The sequence below is a fragment of the Anastrepha obliqua genome, chromosome 1, assembly GCF_027943255.1.
Source record: "Anastrepha obliqua isolate idAnaObli1 chromosome 1, idAnaObli1_1.0, whole genome shotgun sequence".
NCBI classification, from domain to species: domain Eukaryota; kingdom Metazoa; phylum Arthropoda; class Insecta; order Diptera; family Tephritidae; genus Anastrepha; species Anastrepha obliqua.
In genome coordinates, this window is record NC_072892.1 from 122,175,098 (window position 1) to 122,194,168 (window position 19,071).

At 35.2% G+C, this 19,071-nt stretch overlaps 1 protein-coding gene across 2 annotated transcripts; it reads left to right on the forward strand.

Annotated features, from left to right (window-relative positions):
* Positions 1-3,786: 3,786 nt before the first annotated feature.
* LOC129235937 (peripheral plasma membrane protein CASK-like) lies at positions 3,787-17,058 on the forward strand. Of its 2 annotated transcripts, none has more exons than XM_054870026.1 (12): positions 3,787-3,913; positions 7,281-7,737; positions 7,838-7,950; positions 14,220-14,346; positions 14,488-14,565; positions 14,752-14,933; positions 15,006-15,181; positions 15,244-15,366; positions 16,206-16,353; positions 16,421-16,599; positions 16,686-16,847; positions 16,909-17,058. In XM_054870026.1, the coding sequence occupies exons 2-12, from the start codon at positions 7,679-7,681 to the stop codon at positions 16,999-17,001; spliced, it is 1,440 nt and encodes a 479-aa protein (XP_054726001.1). In that variant the 5' UTR covers positions 3,787-3,913; positions 7,281-7,678; the 3' UTR covers positions 17,002-17,058. The 2 variants fall into 2 exon arrangements, with proteins under 2 accessions (XP_054726001.1, XP_054726002.1); XM_054870027.1 differs by having other exon boundaries at positions 14,241-14,346; positions 16,909-17,047.
* The last annotated feature ends 2,013 nt before the right edge of the window (positions 17,059-19,071 follow it).

Below are 19,071 nucleotides of genomic sequence, written 5' to 3' on the forward strand. Positions count from 1 at the left end.
AAAAAACTTTAATATATATTATAAAATATTAATACCTAAGTCTATGGTATTTTTTTTTTTGTTTTTTTGGACAACACAAAGAATTGTAAGTAGTCACAGCTGATATGCTTCCTTCTACCGGTTTTTGAAAGTAATGGCAATCATTCGGTGCGCTTTTCCATTCATACTTTGTTTTCTCATTCGTAATTCACTTTCCAATCATCCTTCAAATTACACAACTCCCCATACAAAATTTTGAGAGCGAATTAACACATTTATAAGAAATTGCTTCTGAATTACCTTGTGAATTATTTTGCAAACCCATGATGGAAAGAATACGAGGTGTGTTCAAAAAGAATCGCGAATTTTGAATTTTCGCAAGTTACGTATATTCGAATTTTTTTGTGGCGATATGGTGGTACTCATGTCTCTCACTCATGCCGACGAGTTCGACCATTTTGAATGTTTAGTTAATTGTTGACAGCTGCTTTGCTTGCACGTGTTTTGCCTCGTCTTCGATTTTTACCTATTCAAAGAGATGGATCAAAGAACCTGTATCAAATTTTGTGTGAAAAACGAAATTTAGTACGCGGATGCATTCCGAATGTTGACTGTGTCATACGGAGCAGCTACTTTGGACCAAAGCAACGTTTATCGTTACAAAATGTTCTCAGAAGGCCAAGATGATGTGAACGACGAAAAGCGTACCGGACGCCCGAGCACTTCAACAACAGACGAAAAAATTGATGAAGTGAAGAAAATGGTATTGGCCAATCGTCGAATCACCGTTGGAGAAGTTGCTGAAGACCTAGACCTCGTGCCATTCGATTTTGACGTGATAACGTCTTATAATTGTATTTATCCGGCTGCACGCACGAAAAAATGCGTCGTTATCTTGCTCATGCGTCGTTACCTTGCTTGAACGGCAAGCGAGAGCGCGGAATGAACGACTAAGAGGCACAATCGGCCCCCGCGTTCGGTAACGTTCGACATCTGGCTCTCTCCTACTTGAGTGAGCATATATATGTATTTGTATGCGCATATATAGGGTGATCAATTAAGAGGAGTTTTTTTCATTTGCGTTTTTTTTACAGATCGCGCGCGAGTTGTGGCAAACTGTCATCGTGGATTTGTTGAACAGCGTTTGGCATTTCATCATGGAAAGAGTCACACCGCAACAACGTCTACAAATTGTTCAACTGTATTATGAAAATCAGCGTTCTGTGCCATACAGCTCGTGAAACAATGACTTTATTGAGAAGTCATTTCGGAGAGCAGCTGATTTCACGTTTAGGACCTGTGAGTTGGCCACCAAGATCTTGTGATATCACACCTTTGGACTTTTTTCTTTGGGGATTCGTGAAGTCCAAGGTCTATGCTGATAAACCAGCTACGATTGAAGCTCTGGAAGCCAACATTACGCGTGTTATTCACGACATACCAGTCGAATGATTGAAAATTGGACCTTCAGAATAGTTGCGTAGTTGCCGTAGTTGCGGCCAACATTTGAATGAAGTCATATTCAAAAAGTAAATGTCAAAGAATGTCCTTTCAAATGATAAATAAAGGTTTTGAACATAATTTACATTTTTGTTTTTTTTTAACTATTGAAAAAAGCACCTCATGATTGATCACCCATTATATAGGTATAAATTCACATATTCGTATTTGCATTTGCCTTCTTCCTGTGTGCATGGTAATGAACCATTTCTCTGTTGAGAATAGGACGATGATAGGAAAAGTAGGAAATGAAAGGGGGTGTTTCGAGTGTAATGTGTCTTGAAAAAGGCAAATCGATGATGGTGCCTCTTAGTGTTGTTGACTTATTAACGTCTGATGCACAATCGAAATTGAAGATATCTTTCATGAATTTGATAAATGTTTCGTAATTTTTCACGTTTGTGCAAATGTAACTTTATCAATTCCATTTCGATTCCATTTACCTCCTTCTCTATATCCGTACCAAATAACTATCAAACAAATGAAATTAAAATTTTCTGTTGAAAAATTCAACCATTCCATCAGTATTTTCTTATGACGTTGTCACGTTAAACTATCGTCAGTAAACCAACTTTACAGACAACCTCGTTTTTACTAAAGATTTTTCAAACTTCTTTTTTTTATATTGTATGAGCTTATGATTATAAACAGGTGTTTTTCTTGTGAAAATGTATACAGTAAAAACTTGCAACTTCTCAAAAATGTGCAAATTTTGTGTATACAATAATGGTGAACCGTCATAGTAACTACGAGGGCGCTACTATTATCGTTAAAATAAATTTTAAATTTGACACACACCAAGGGGAACTGCCGAACGCGTTGTGTCTATCAAATAATAGGTGGCGCCCCAAAATCATAGCATTATGTTGTAAAAATCACACATCTACAGGCCAACCCCTTTAATTTGACACCTCATTTTTGAAAAATAAAAAACGAATACTTTATTTAAGGATTTTCTTTAGCAATTAATGAAAATTACACCTCCATCAGCTGGTATAAACCTCACTCAGCATCTTTTATGTTATCCTTAAACTCAAGGCTATTCAACCATTTTCATCATAATAAATGTACATATGATATGGAAATATTCCTTAATTTCGTTTAAAAAAATATATTGCATTTTTCATCTTTGGTTTTTGCAAGTATTGCTGTGTTGAGGAAAAATGTCTGGTTTCATTTGCGGATGCAAACCCTTATAACCTTTAGTTTTATGAAATAAGAAAAGAAAAAAAAAATAAATCTGGCCAATCGAGTTATTGAATAACTTGAACAATGCTTACTAATGCATTTTTTCAAGCGGTTTTTAACACTCGGCAATTAACCAAACGACAGATAACAACTATGCAATGACAACGTATAAAGTAGAGTCGCTAACCGCCAACAGGTGGTGCGCATGACAGTAGATTACAACAATTTACAACGGAGGTGTAGCTAAAATCATTACGCAATGGTTTTAAACAAAGTTGAGAGTTTTAACCTCGTTCTCCACCTCATTTCTATTTGAACAAGTTCGTTTTTAGCGTAGTGAAAGCAGAGAATGTGAAAGGTATTCGTGAGTTTTGGTTCATGAGCTTCCATTGAGTGTATTTAAGCAACGAATGTTTTTAATTAATTTTATTTTTATATTTGAAGTTAGATTTAGTACATCAAATGTAGGCATTGTACATTTTGGCGAACCATACAAATGAATAACAAAGAACTGGAAGTAGAAACTTAAAAATTCAATAAGTAAAACGCTTCCAAGAAAGGACTAAGTTCCTCAAATTTACATCGCACGAGAACAAGGAATTGAAAAGATGTTTTTAATTAAAATTATATCCTTAAGATTAAATGATATCATCTTGCTAAAATCTGTCTAACAGCGCACATCTGCAATTGCATATTAAAAGCAGAAATACTTGTTTATAAATCTTAATAATTTATATATATATAATTTATGTATATAATTTATGTATATATATATATTTTATCTTAGTTATTACAAACTCTGTCTGTCACATTTTTTAATAAAACTAAAACGATTTCTTTTGACTAAGCATTTACAATAAAAAATACAAAGATAAAAAAGTGATTCCCAGCCAAATGATTGAGCCAGTTCTTCAGTGCTAGTTTATCTGTGGTGGGCATTTAAATTTAATTTAACTGGAAAGCAAAGTTAAACTTACACTAAAAAACTGCCCCTAAGGATTTTTTTACGAAAGCTAAACACAAAGCGCAGTGACAAAAAACGAGTCTGATTGGCAACGCAACCAATCTACCTTTACAAATGCTTGGCAATGCAGTCACAAGTTATTCTCATCAGTACAGAAGAAAGAAAATTTGTGAACATCACAGACAAGATTCGTAAACAAAAAAGGTTTTTAATTCGTGAAAAGTGTATTAAACTATTGTATGGCAATAAAATTATGTGAGCCATGCATAGAATGGAATTAATGTAAGTGAATATTATTTCTAATTGGCGTGGAGATTATATAAAATGGAAAGTGCAGTGAGTGCGGACAAGTAGATAACACGAATAATTCCAATTGGTTTGAAAGTGTAAGATTTTTGTTTGTCACGGTGTGTGCGGTGGTCGGTGTGGCGGTAATGGTACTCAAGACCGACCTGCTCGTTGCTGCTTGTGCTGTCGCTGCTTGCGTCGACTTTGATGCTAGTGCCTGTGGTCCTGCTGCTGCATACATAGCGGAAAAGGATGCGCCGTGTTTGTTTAATTTGTGTATGTGTGCGCGTGTGCATATGTCCGTTAGGTTGTTTTGGGAGGGGTGGAAATGTCAAGGAAATTTTGTGTAAAATGCTCATATGAGTGCCGCTGCAAGGTAAAAAGTGTACACGAAACAAGAAAAAAAATTAAAAAGTGCGAAAAAGAAGCAAGGAAAAAAATAAAACCAGGTATCGGGCAACGGGGACTCAAGAAGAGCAAGCCCAGAAAAGTGATCAACTGTTGTCACCGCCCTTTGCCTGGTGCGCATAGCGCCTTCCCAGTGAACCATATGAGTCTTGATAATGACATATAACATATATTTATTGACAAGGATTATGAGTAGTGGTTTTTGTTAAATTTTGTTAGTCAATGATTGTTAAGTTTTTTGCCAACAACATTGTAATTTCTAGTGCCACATTTACACTCGTTATCGTTATTAAATGTGCCAATATTCTAATTGATAATACACTGCATGACTGGGATAATTGATTATGTGTGAGTGCAAAAGCTGCATTTTATGTGTAAAAGTGTTGTTGCTGGCAAAGTAGCCCAACAAATGATTTATTAATTAGATGTAAAGGGTTAAGTCATGTAGCTAAAATATGCATCAAGCAAACAGGCAAATATTTTACGTGTGCCATGTATGCACATATATATTCCGGCAATGTATGCTTAGAAATTCATAGAACTTTTCAAGGTGTTAATAGGTATTGCAAATAAAGTTTGTGTCCTTGCTCTCATCATACATACCAGCTCTCTTGACTGGCTGTTTTGTGCTCCTTTCTTCCTCTGCGTATACGCTCAATTTTAGGGCGAGTCTCCCATCGCGTTGCCAGACTACAAGTAAATGGCTAATTTGGTAAACATATAATTTTATAGCAATAACAATGTTTTTTGCGCAATTTCGAAAAGGCATTAACCTTAGTGTACAAAGTACATATATGAATATTAATAAATATTTGAAACGTATTTCGAATAATTGCTTACTAATGAAACATGTACGTAAAGATGTCCGTATACCAGCGTATACTACCTCTAAAATACTGTTACATATTATTAACACTTGGCAACGTTGGTTTTAAGTATAGTGTTGTAATTTTAGTTTATTTTATTCAGTGAGTGAGAGGTGTTCAGTGAAAAGTAACCATTACCCGTTTGAAGAGGCATCACGTACGGTGTGGGTGATTATTTCGTGCTGTCAATTATGGTTTTTATCAAAGAGGCGCTCAGATAAAAATAATTTTAGTATTATGTCTGTGAACTGTACCTTTGATACTTCCTACCAATTCATATTGTTGTTGTTGTATCTACAAACATTCCCCATTCATCTGTACGGGGAATGCTGCTGGAGTGACAGTCCTTGGCCGGATATAAATCCGGTTCGTTCCGGTAATGTAATACTGACAGTCGTGGGGACTTGTTATGCCACAGTTTAGCTTAGCGCCATAGGACATGGGTTTACAGCACCATGTAGAACGCAGTGTGACTGCGGTAAGTTTCGTGCCTCGTGGTACTACCTTACGTTGTTGTTGTTGTAGCAGCAATACTAAGCCCTGTCAGTGAAGTGGGGTGTAGGCCCTGTGACTTGCTGTTTCGGCAGGTTAGGTCCAGAGAGAGAGAGAGGAGTGTTAGATAAGTATGGGTGTTACGTCGCCGTTAAGGGTTGGCGGACGATTTCCAACACGATATTTATAACTGTATTTTTGTTTTTATAATTTACTTTGCAAACTGGGTAAAACTTTTTTTCTTGAAATTTCGGATGTGTTTTGCGGGATTGTATATTCACAAAACGCCAGGCTACATAACGTTGATTATTAAAATCTTGTCCAGAAAGATTAATTATCGACATTTTCTGGTAGGTATATTCGCGCGGGCTATTTTATTTCATAACTACCACCCATTTCTTTAAGGCCCTACCACCCATTTTTAAGGCCAATTCGCTTCCTCGGGACGCGCTCTCTAGAGGTTACGAGCTGATTGATTTTCAACTGAAATATTTTGTATCTGCATTTGCAGCTTTGCTATATTTTAACAGCGTAAAAAACTTCCCGAAATTGTTACAGAATAATGCTGGAGTGACAGCCTGTGACCGGATATAAATTTGGGTCGTTTACTTTACCTGCTTTACCTTTTTTTTAAACGATATTGACTTTGAGTTGCAATAAGCTAAAAATATGGCTTATCAATCTACGACTGTATCGTCAATGCTTTGATTGAGATGTGGCAGCGGATGCAGTGGAGAACTGTGTATGTGTTGGAGAGCGTTGGCGAAAAAAGTGAATGATGAATTACACATCTCCCCTGTTGATAGGTGTAAAAAGGGCGGGCCGCAATCGTACTAACTATTGTGGTGATAAGTTTGCTGGGGAGATGCATATCGTCGAGAATCCATTTCCGATTGAAAATTCATTTCTTTCACAAAACAGTTCCTTCCGTCGCAGCCATCCGGCGGCAACGTAGATACATGATGTGCAAAGTGATAAACAGAACATACTGGCTGGGAATGTTATGTCTTTTAGTCTATTTGGGAATTGTTGTTGTTTTTGTTGTTTCGCTTCGCTTCGACTATGCGTCGTTAGAGTTGTTGGGTTTGTTGACTGATGTTTGTTGCCACTTCTAACCAAATGTTTTCTATTGTTTGCTATTTGGTGCAAGCAAGTTGGCTGCCGGCATAGGGGGCGCCGAAAGCAGTGAAACAAGATAAAACCATATACACCCTTACAATTTCAAAAAGCGTGAATGCCTATAAAAGTTCTGATTGACATATTCATACCCGAACGGAAGTTGCAATGACGGTGTTGTACACTGTACCCTGCTGTTTTGTATTTCTTCCACTTGACTAGATGATATTCGATGTGCTTAGTAAGGAACAGTATTACAAATATAACCACGTACAAGTACATTTTTACCCTAACGTTGGATGCTCTTTTTTTGAGGTACGTTGAACCGCCGCACGGCACCACAGCCTACCTGCTGCGCGCTATAGGACTACGCAAAAGTTTACACCAACCTTTGCCTTAATTGAGTTGTACTTTGATATTCTTGTTTTGCATATTTCATTATGTAAATACAATTAAACATAATCTTAAGTTTCTTCCAGATGTGTTACACTTTTATCTGCATAAATTTTTAACTGGCATCAGCAACAGCGAAAATCAAAAAATAGCAACAAAAACTTTTCAAAGAAACTCAAATGCAAGCACAGTAGCCTAAAAATAGAATAGTAGTGGATAGAGCAACTAAAAAAGCGTGGTGGCGTACAAGCAGTTCATGTAGCAGGAAAAGTCGTCAAGTGGGTATTTAGGCAGTTCGTTGGAAAGTTTGAGGGACAGCGTGGCGTGTGTAGTAAGAGTGCGCTCATCAATATTCTGGCAAGGCGTGGAAATTGACTAGGAATTGGTGTTAAAAGAGTTGCCCAGTTCAGCAAAACTAGCGGCAGACACAAGCACACAAAGCAGTGGGAACGACAGCAATTCATCTATTTATCAATTATTAAAAATGGCAGAAGATGAAATTTTGTTCGATGACGTTTACGAACTGTGCGAAGTAATTGGCAAGTAAGTTGTAACTATGCGCTTAAGTACATATGCATGTACATATTAACAAACAAAAATAGCCGGCTTAATTTACTAATATATTTCAATTTGACTTTTTCAGAGGCCCATTTTCCATAGTGCGACGCTGCATTCACAGAGAGTCAAACCAACAGTTCGCTGTTAAAATTGTTGATGTAGCGAAGTTTACAGCGAGTCCCGGCCTGAGCACAGCTGGTAAGCAAAACTCCTCTTTTGATATAGAATAACAATTGTGGCGTAAATAAATTATAATTAAGCGGTGTAATTATTCAAAATTATGAGCTTCATAACGCCTACTCTAGATAGTTGCTACATTTGGTGGTGTCTTTCAGCTGGCTATAACTTTATTTACCGCCTACTGGTAGAGTAGAGTAGAAACCCAAAGTGAATACCATTGAATTTTGAAATGTTCATATTGATGCTAAACATGCATACTTACATACATTTAAAACTATATACATAAATAAAAGTATACATACATATTTATATTTTTGTGTGTTGAGGAAGTTCCCTCATCACTGCATCACTACGACGATTTGGCAAAGATAGGTGGAGAAATTAGGTGGAGTACCTCATGCCATGATTGTTTTGATTCATTGCTTCACATTATTTTTGTATTGTTTGTCGCAATATGGTGCTGCTAACTGTTCGGCTTTCTAGCTGAACAACGGGCTGGCAGCCTGGCAATGAAGTGCCGTTTAAGCCCATTTGTGCGGCACATTAGGCGCATAGCATATTTTCAATACTGACTAATGACCAACACGTTTAGGGTCGCTGTTGGAAGAATTTACTTTTCATTTTTTATGAGCCCAAACTTTTGGTCTTTTATTATATTTAAATGCTACGTTGTAAATTAAAGTGATCTAAAACATTTTTCATTATCCTTACAAGGCTCCTAAAATAGATGAGAATTAAACGTCCATATTTAAGAAAATATATGGAATAATAGAAACAATTTTTTTATTTGCTTTCACATTTCATGATTGAGTAATAAGAATAAATTGTTTTATCTCAGTCACCCGCAAAAATGAATAAAATGTATTGAACTGTCTATGTCTATAAAGTTGTGACCAGATATATGTTACCACCATGAGATTACCGTTAAAGCATTACAATTTTAAATGGTTATTCGCGTACTAGAAGAAATAGAAAAATACTAGAAAAATATATATTCGTTTTGGGGCAAAAGAAAGGAATCCATTATTTTTGCGCATATGGTTTAACACTGTTTTATGTCGATCTTTAGCTCCTATCCGATGCTACGACTGATAACATGTCGGTCAACTTCGATTATTTCTGTGATTTGAACGACATTTTCGACGGCGGTGCGAGATGCATCTTTTTAACATCAAAAATTCCTGAACGGAAACGACGAAACCAAAATTGCTCGTAATTAGCTGTTACGTACCATGCACAATTTCAGCGGCCTGGCTTGCATTTTCGCCTTTAAAATATACCCAAGTTTCTCTCTTTGCTGACTTCCATTGTTAACTCCCTGTAACTCACACCTAAATGGAGCAAACAAAACAAGACAACAGGACAAGATTTTTACAACGAGCATAAACTTTGATTTGTTTGAGCGATACCTTACGAGATATCGACCCCTACAGCCATCTACCGAGAAAATAATGGATTTCTTTTTCCCCAAATTAATATTTATTTCATTTAATTATAGTGTACATATATATTTACTAACATACAAACGTACATGTTTGCACACTAGGGTGGTCGAACTATTTTTTGCGATGTGATTTGCCGCATAAATTAAAAAAAAAATTGGATGTCTCCTTCTTACCTTCTAAAATTAATATTATTAAAACATCATTTGGGTTGTAAATTTTTATTTGCTGTTTTTGTGGATTCAAGTAAGCTGTTGATTTGAAATTCATTGAATATTATTTGTATGCATTTACTATAATAAAAGCCAATCTTGCAAGCTTGCGGAGTGGGGGCTGTTATCAGAAAAATCTTTCTTCTCTTTAGAATATTCTATGCCAGCAAAGCTTTGGTATCGAACCCATATCCTTTGGGCTGCTCGCTGAAATCTGTATAAAAAAACATTTAATTGGGGACCGTATTCCTATGCTTTTTTTTAAATAGTCAATAAATAATTGTGATTTTTTCGCCGATATGTTTTCAGTAAAAAAAAGTTAAAATTTGAATTTTGGACTTGAATGTTGAACAACCAAAAATTCTTGTAGTAGCATAAACATTTCTTATACATTTACGAGGAATACTGCTGGAATGACAGTCGTTGGCCGGATATAAATCGGGTCGTTCCGATAACGTGGAACCGATTGTCATGGTCAAAAATAGCAGATCAAATGTGACATATATTTTTTCAGTTGTTGTTGTAGCAGCATAAACATTCTGCTGGAGTGACAGTCCTTGACCGGATGTAAATCCGGGTCGTTTCGGTAACGTAGAACCGACTGTCGTGGAAACGATATTTTTTCAGTCAAATGTATTAGTTGAAACCTGACTTATTTTATTTTATTTTTTTTAACGCAAAAATAAGTCAAATTTTATCTGCAATTTTTTTACCTTGACCTTGCTGATTTGTTTGTGAAAAAGTAAAAAAAAAAAAATAAATTACGTAGGATTTATATTTCTTGGCTAACAAGCATCACATTCCTATATACAGTTTTAAAATAAACTAATTTTTTTCCTTCTCACTTTTTGAATTGAAATTTCGAAAATAACTTTTACTTTCGATCCCTGCATTTAATTATTAAAATGGACTAAAGTTTGCCTTGAATACCTTTTTTATACCTTCTGAATAAATTTATTATATTTGGTTGCCCCAATTTTCAAGATAAGAATCTCAAACAACGATAACTACAGATTTTGCAATGAAGGAGGAGAAGAGAGAAACTCTAAAAAACCTATGTTCTTGCCCTGGATTAGCTAGAACCCGAATGAAATGCCTAGGAACTCTACAATATGAGAAGTTAGAATGTTCACCAGAAGGTTGGAACTTCCATACGATGATTTTTGTAGAAGCTGTCTTAACACAGAAGAAGAGGAAATAATCAGACACCTTCTATGTGAGTGTAAAGGCTTAGCCAGAAGGAGACATCGCACTCTTGGTTGTGCATTCTTAAGAGATGTAGCGCGGATATAGCGCATCTAAAACTAACGAAGCTTTTCTAGTTTATATAAAAGCTACAGAATAGTTTAAAAAGGAGTCCATAGTGTAGGAAAAGTGCCAGCGGTATCGCAATGGGTCTACGACAGGTGTGATTACGACAGCCACCTTACATATCAACTTACCTACCTACCTAGAATGCATCTCGGCGTTTGAGCTTAAGGGCTTACTTAGATTCGCAAAGTACGTAGGCTTATTACAAAGAAACGTAAAGGTCAAGCTTCATCTGGTACCACTAAGGACCAATAGTTCTATGTGATCGCTTGCAGCCAGCCAGATCAACTTAACCTAACCTGGCCAAAATTTTTAGCCTTTTGTTTGTACTTGTTTAAAAAGTATGTTTGCTGTTGTATTTGAATTTCTTTAAATCTACGTATATAAAAAAAATTCTTCTAGAATTAAATTTTGTCAATACATATTTTTTTAAAGTGTATTGAACAAAGTCGAATAAGTATTTGAGGTACGCTTATTGGACAACATGAAAATAAAATTTTTGTTTAATTGTTTACATTAACCGGTTTGTGTTTTTTGCGCCTGAGGTATCAAAAGCCAATTGCTTTACATTTGTATGTATGTATGTAAAATTGATACAAATAATCCATTCACTCTCAACGTTATAATTACACTGTGCAGCACTCGGCTGGCTATTGGAACAAACTATTTCTTTCAATTGAATTATAAATAAAAATGTAATTTCTTCGATTTTCGAAGTTAGCCTGCGAAATCGAGATATGGGCCTTTGAAGTTCAAAATAAGGTCTTTGGTATCCGTTTATTCCATCTATTTAAATAGCATATACATTTTTTCGCACGAAATTTTATTAGAGGTGCTATGAAGGGTCAAATATTAGATCCACGAAAAATTAAAAACCTCATATTTCAAAAGTTTTTGACTGATTTTTTAAAAGTTGATATTGTTGTAAAGATGATAAAACGCTCTTTTCTTTGATTGTATATAAAACTTTTATAATACAATAAAAAAAAAAATTTTTATGAAAAAAACGTATTTTTTATAAAACAATTTAAAAAAAAAATAAATTACTAAAATCTCCATTTTGAATTTCGAAAGCTTGTATGTATGTCGAGATTGCAGGCTAACTTCGAAAATCGGAGAAATTACTATTTTACTAACTTCGATAATTGTAGAAATTCCTTTTTTACTTATGCTCAGTCTTAAAAAAAAAATTGGTTTGGTCCCATGACCAGAAAAAAAGTTAAATTTGCCGTGTATTGTTATTTAAATTTGTGTTTACTAATAATTACAAATAAATATGAATATATTCACAAAGATTAAAGCTAAACTTTTATCGGAGGGGCAAAATATTGGCAAATTGTTTTCATGAGTTTTGCTGCACAAAAAAAGCCTTCGGTATTATTTTTTCAAAAATCTACTTTATTTCTTTTGAAATTTAACTATTTTTTTAATTTTCAGTCACAAAATGCCTCCTCAATTAAAAGGTCGCGTAGACCTATCGGGTACAAGAAAAATAAACAACTGCATATAATACATGGGCTGAAAAGTCCCGGACCACTAGTTTTATTGCATTTACCTCTTACTAAACGACAGCTGTTAAAATTTCATGCTATTCTATTCATTAGAATAAATAGTTTCGTGTTTTAATTGGAAAAAATACCTTTCAAGCAAAGCAAAGGCTTGAAAAGTATTATGGGGACTCCGCTCCATCAAAAACAACAGTAAAGCGATGGTTTGCTGGCCAGAAAACATAAAAAAATCCACAAAATCGAAAGATCGAAAAGTGAAGTTGCGTGAGTTAGCTGACATCGCAAAGATATCAAAAAACGTGTTGGCTTTATATTGCTTGGGCATTTGGCTATGAGAAAACTCTGTTCAAAGTGGGTGCCGCGTTTGCTCATTGTTTACCAAGAGCAAGACGTGTTGATAATTCTGAGCAGTGTTTGGCCATGGCAAAACAATATGAATTGAACTTTGCATTACTCCCACATCCCATGGAAATTACGTTGATGAAGAGAGCTAATTTTGAACAAACAAAAATGTGTTTTCTTTGTTAGGCCCAGGACAAAAACAAAGTAAAAAGGCGTTAAGGGGTAACACCACTGTACACGCGTAAAATAAACACGATTTTTAAAGAATTTTTTTGTATAGAAGAAAAGGGGAAACAATCACTCTGATTTCGGAAGTTATTACTTATATACTAAAATACAAAACTACAAAGTTTGATCGAAAAATTTTACAAAATGGCGGCATTGGAGACATTTTTGTAATGTGGTTTCTCTTGAAGGAGCTCCGCGGCACGCAGCACAGAGGGTGCAAATTTTAATCTGGAACAAAGAAACATTTTTTTTCTTAATCTAGATAAGAATAGCTAGAGAAACACGTAGGGTATTTAAAAAATATTTATTTTTGTGGAACTAGCAAGCATTTGAAGGAAAAAACTCTATTTTGGACTAAAAAAACGGCACTTAAATAATTATAACAATCGTTTAAATTAATCTATCGAAAATCCCCTACGCTCTTCTCTTAAGAAGGTTATTATACAGACGTAGTGAAAAACCTGATTAAAAATATTTAAAATTGTTTGAGTTATGCTGCGTGCCATTTTCAGAAAACGTGTTTTGAGAAAAACGCGTTTAAAGTTTGGAAATTTGGAGAAGTCGTTAGGTAGCAGTCACTAACGCTTGGTTAAAAGCTTAAAATATTTATGAAATAGACTTTGGTAACGTATAAAACTTTTTGTTCTGTATTTTAAAAGGTTCAAAGAATTTTTTAAGCTTATAAAAAAAAAATCAATTTTTTGAAATTTCTACAGTGGTGTTACCCCTTAAGTCCAAATAAACCTATAAAATTAATTGCAATATACTTATTTCACTTTTTTTACTAAACTTTAATTTTTTTTCTTTTTTTAACCAAAAAATTTAATATTTTTTTTTTAATTTTTAATTATCACCAAAAGAATTTATAAAACTGTGAAATAGTCGATCCCCCTACAGTTGCATACATAATTATCGTACCAAATATGTGTTAATCATACGCCCCGCCGAAAAGCGTTACCCTTTAATTAAGTCTTTAGATAAGTACCGTAAAATGTGTACAAACTTGTTCTGTTTATGAAACTCTATTTATAATAATTTTCAATATGTTACTTCCGCACTGTGTAAGGCAACAGCTTATGGCAGCGATTATCTGGTTACCGCTGTATAGCCGCTTGCTTTATTCACATTGTAAATTCACCTGTTCTTAATTTTTTCTCCCACTTTACTTTGTCTCTTCTGAAATTTTTATGTAAATGTGTACGCCCGTTTGTCCCTTTGGATGCGAACCTTTTTAATATAATTAGAACAAAATATGCTCATTGCAGACTTGAAGCGCGAAGCGACAATATGCCACATGCTGAAACATCCGCATATAGTCGAGTTGCTGGAGACGTACAGCTCAGAGGGCATGCTGTACATGGTGTTCGAATTGTATGTATGCGCTCCACCTCTAACGTTGCTTACATATGTACATACATACATGCATACAGTACATATTGTAACGATTTTAAACTTGATTTTGAAAATATTGTGTTCCTTTTAATGATTGTTGCTTTTTTCGTTCACTAATAGCATGGAAGGCTCCGATCTGTGTTTTGAAGTGGTGCGTCGGGCTGTGGCTGGCTTTGTGTACAGCGAGGCTGTGGCATGGTTAGTATAATTAACTCATACCATCCTATTCTTCGTTCATTATGTCCATATTAACAACACATCTACTTGAATTCAATACATATGCACAAATATATATGTACCCACATACATTTGCACTTATGTACATGCATGCATGCATATATGCGACAGTGACACGTGCTAATGAAACAAAAAACCTTCCTAAAGTCATTACATGCGTCAAATTTTGGAGGCGTTACGTTATTGCCATGAAAACGACATTTTGCATAGAGATGTGAGGCCCGCGTGTGCATTGCTCGCCACCGTTGACAATTCAGCGCCGGTGAAATTGGGCGGTTTCGGTTCGGCCATACAACTGCCGGGCGGCAGAGAGACCATCGAGACACATGGTGCGTTTGATTTGACTATAATTCTATGTACACTCATGTGCAATACTTTGGTTATTTAATTGGTTTTTAAAGGTCGTGTTGGTTGTCCGCACTATATGGCGCCTGAAGTGGTGACGCGGCGCTTATATGGCAAAGGCTGTGATGTTTGGGGTGCAGGCGTAATGCTGCACGTATTGCTGTCCGGTCGTCTACCGTTCCTGGGCTCGGGTATAAGACTGCAAAATTCCATAGCGCGTGGCCGTATTTCGGTAAGTATTCACGTTCAGCCCGTGAGTTGTTGGATAATAATAATGCCATCGATGTATTTTAGTTTGAGGCACCAGAATGGAAATCCATTTCTACAACGGCTAAGGATTTAGTTATGAAAATGCTGGCGGCGAATCCACATCACAGGCCATCAATAACCGAAGTGTTGGAGCATCCTTGGATGAGGGTTAGTTCGTTAGTTTATTTAAAAAATAAAAACAAAAATAAAATAAAAATTAAAATATTAAAAAATAAAAAAATAAAAAATAACGAATAAATAACGAGCATAAACTTTGATTTGTTTGAGCGATACCTTACGAGATATCGACCCCTGCAGCCATCTACCGAGAAAATAATGGATTTCTTTTTCCCCAAACTAATATTTATTTCATTTAATTATAGTGTACATATATTTTTACTAACATACAAACGTACATGTTTGCACACTAGGGTGGTCGAACTATTTTTTGCGACGAATAAATAAAAAATTAAAAAATTGAAAAATAATAAATAAAAATAACAAACAAATAAAAAATTGAAAAATAATGAATAAGAAACACCAAAAAATTATTAAAAAACTAAATAACAAAACATAAAACATAAACATAAATTTGTTATTTAGTTTTTCAATTATTTTTTATTACTTTAATTTTTTTATTTTTTTTTATTGTATTCATTATTTAAAATTTTTTTAATTTTTTAATTTTTTATTATTTATTTATTAACTTAAAAAATAAGTTTGTTATTTTTTAATTGTTTAACTATATATTTTTTTATTTATTTTTTATTATTATTTCTTATTTTATTATTTCTTTATTATTATTTTTTTTTTGTAATATTTTTATGTTTAATTTTTAAATATTTTAATTATTTTTTTTTTAATTTTATTTTTTTTTTTTAATTATTTATTTATTTCAAATTTTTTCTTTGTTTAATATTTTTAAATTTTTTTTTTGTTTTTATTTTTTATTTTAAGAACTTGCTTATCAAATATGTTTCATATTTCGTGTAAACTTTCCTTTTCAGGATCGCGATAAACTGCAACGTCAACATTTGGCGGACACGGTTGAGGAATTGAAGCGCTATAATGCGCGCCGCAAACTGAAAGGTGCTGTGCAAGCTATTGCAGGTGGCACGACGTTAGATCCACTATTCGGCACAGACACTGACTCAAGTATAAAATTGAAATGCTCTAATGAAGTACGATTGTAAGCAATAATTTATATTTTGTATGGTTGCAGTGCCCGTGGCGACTGCTTCGGATATGCTCAATGAATGGGCTGACGAAGAAGCGGGTATTGAAGCTGTGCAACGCATATTAGACTGCCTGGATGATATTTATGCGCTGCAGGATACCAACGTCGATCCCGAAGTGTTGCGTGAAATGTTGCGCGATGGTCGGTTACACCAGTTTTTGCAGGTTGGTTGGTACTTACTTAAATGACCTATACTTCTGACATGATTCGTGAATAAAATTTCTAATTTTTTCGTTTCTGTTTTAAGCAGTTGTTCGACCGAATTAGTTCGACCGTGATGTCGCCATCTCGTGCACCATCAGGTGATGCTGTGGCACGTTGTAGAGACGTTGTCGATTCAGTGTCATCGGTTGGTGGCAATAAATATTTAAAAGATGAACTGATGGCAGTTTTAGCCTCGTCACATTTCCAGGTATGTGTAGCATGTTCGATTTATTTAATAATCTAGTTTTAAAATACCAGTTTATATAAAGGTGAATATGGCAAGAATCTGCTATTTCATAGCAACAAGCAAGAAAGTGCTAAACTCGGTCCGGGCCGTATTTTATATACCCGCAAACATTTAAATAAAATCTAAATCTAAAATTTTAATAAATCTAATATAAAAACAATGAGAGTTATAGCTTGTAACATCAGCTGGACGGACGAAGACTTAGCCTTGATGTATAAAAAGTGGGTGCGAATTTTATTCGATCTCAATAATTATGAGGAACGCTCTTAGAGACAGATAATCGATACTTTCCTAGCACGGAAATACGGTGTACATGTACGACGAATGCTGCTGGAGTGATACTTCTTGGCCGGATATAAATCCGGGTCGTTCCGGTGAAATCGACTGTCGGGGCAACGGTGTAAAGATGGGTCGAAGCTTTGCGGATGACAGGACTGGTGCGGGTAGTTTAAAATATCAACACTAATGTGCAGTTGTGCCATAGTCTTTCAAGCGTAGATCGATTCGATAGAAATTTGTGGCAGGGAATGCCTTTGAAAAGTTGCTACTTCGAAGAGCACCTACATTTTGTCAGACAACCAGTGTAGTGTCACATTAAACATGGACAAAACTGATGTTACCTGTTATGTTCGACCGACAGTCGTAGATTTTTCTATCATTAAGCAGAAAGGACTGTAGTCAGCTGATTAGACTGATGATGACGGGTCACTTTCTATGAGCAAAGCACATGGAAAAGGTAGGCATCTCAGACAGTGCACTCTGCCCAGTGTGTGGAGAGGAGGATGACACGGCGTACCACTTTCTGTGCGTCTGCCCGACTTTCGCTCGAATAAGGCTTGAGATCTTTGGCACTGATGTGTTAAGAAGTGACCGCCTTGGTTCTTTAGCACCACAAGATCTACTCTACTCAGATCTCATCGGAGATCGAGGGCAATACAATGGATTTCATGTTGGCTGAGTGCTGTACTTACTGTTGTGACAAAAAAAAAACATATATTAACTCTGAGGAGTGCTTTCAATCACTTTCCTCAATATCCTAAGGGCAAGGAACAGAAATTCTGCCTAGCAAAATTAAGTGCTACATAGAAATTCCATTGGCCAGCACCCTTTTGCGAGCTTACCAAAGCCCATATAAAGGAAGTTGGCAACGACTGGGGGAAGACACAAAATTCAAAACGAAATCCATTGGTGATATGGAACAAAAAGCCTGAGTGCTCGAATTCGTTATAAGCCTAAAATTATAGGATCACGGTCAGGCAGAATATACCAAATTACAGGTCTATTGCCCAATAAAATCTAACTAATATTTACGTCGGTTCTAAAGGAGGTGGAGAGCAATACGTTTACCAAGTTTTTTTTATTAAGACTGAATCGAGGTGCATGGGTTGACCCAAAAGTGGCTATGACCCCACACATTTCTTAAATTTACCTCGCACCGTATTTCTCTTTTTAAGTTTTACCTGCAGAGGAATCACGTTTTGTGCCTTTTTATATGATAGGTGCGGTTATTGACTGATTTCGCCCATTTAAACAAAACTAATCTGGATAGAGGGAAATATGTGCATCAAGTTTCATTTTTATATATACATTTTTGCTCCAGCTATCGTGCACTGTGACGGACAGACAGACATAGCTAAATCGACGCCTTTCATCATCCTGAACCTTTTGATATATGTATACACATACATACATATGTGTGTAGATATCTATCTTGATTCATTTTTGCTGCTACAAACAACCGTTATGTGAAAAATATTATAAGTAGAATACCCTTGTGTTCAAGTGCGTCCGATGATTAAAATAAGGGTAGCAAATGCAAGTAAAAATCAAGTCAGACTGTTAATGTTATGTGCTACTATGCAATAACTGCGACACTTTTTGTCTATTTTAGAAAAAAAACGATAATTAGTAACTGAAATTGTTTTTCTGTACACCGCGGCAAATCAACCATAGAATAACAGTTTGTGATTTTAATATCAAAATAACCTGGGGATCTCGTATAATAATTGCACGGAACTAAACTATGGAAACTGATAGCCTCGAGCAATTGCTGTTATTTTTTCTGCTATTGCATATTCATGCGCTTAAAACACAAGATGATTTTGATTCTAAGCTTTCTAAAATTGTCTCACATTTATTTAATTGTTTTATAATTGCGCGAATTGAATTATTTAAAATTCTTCCT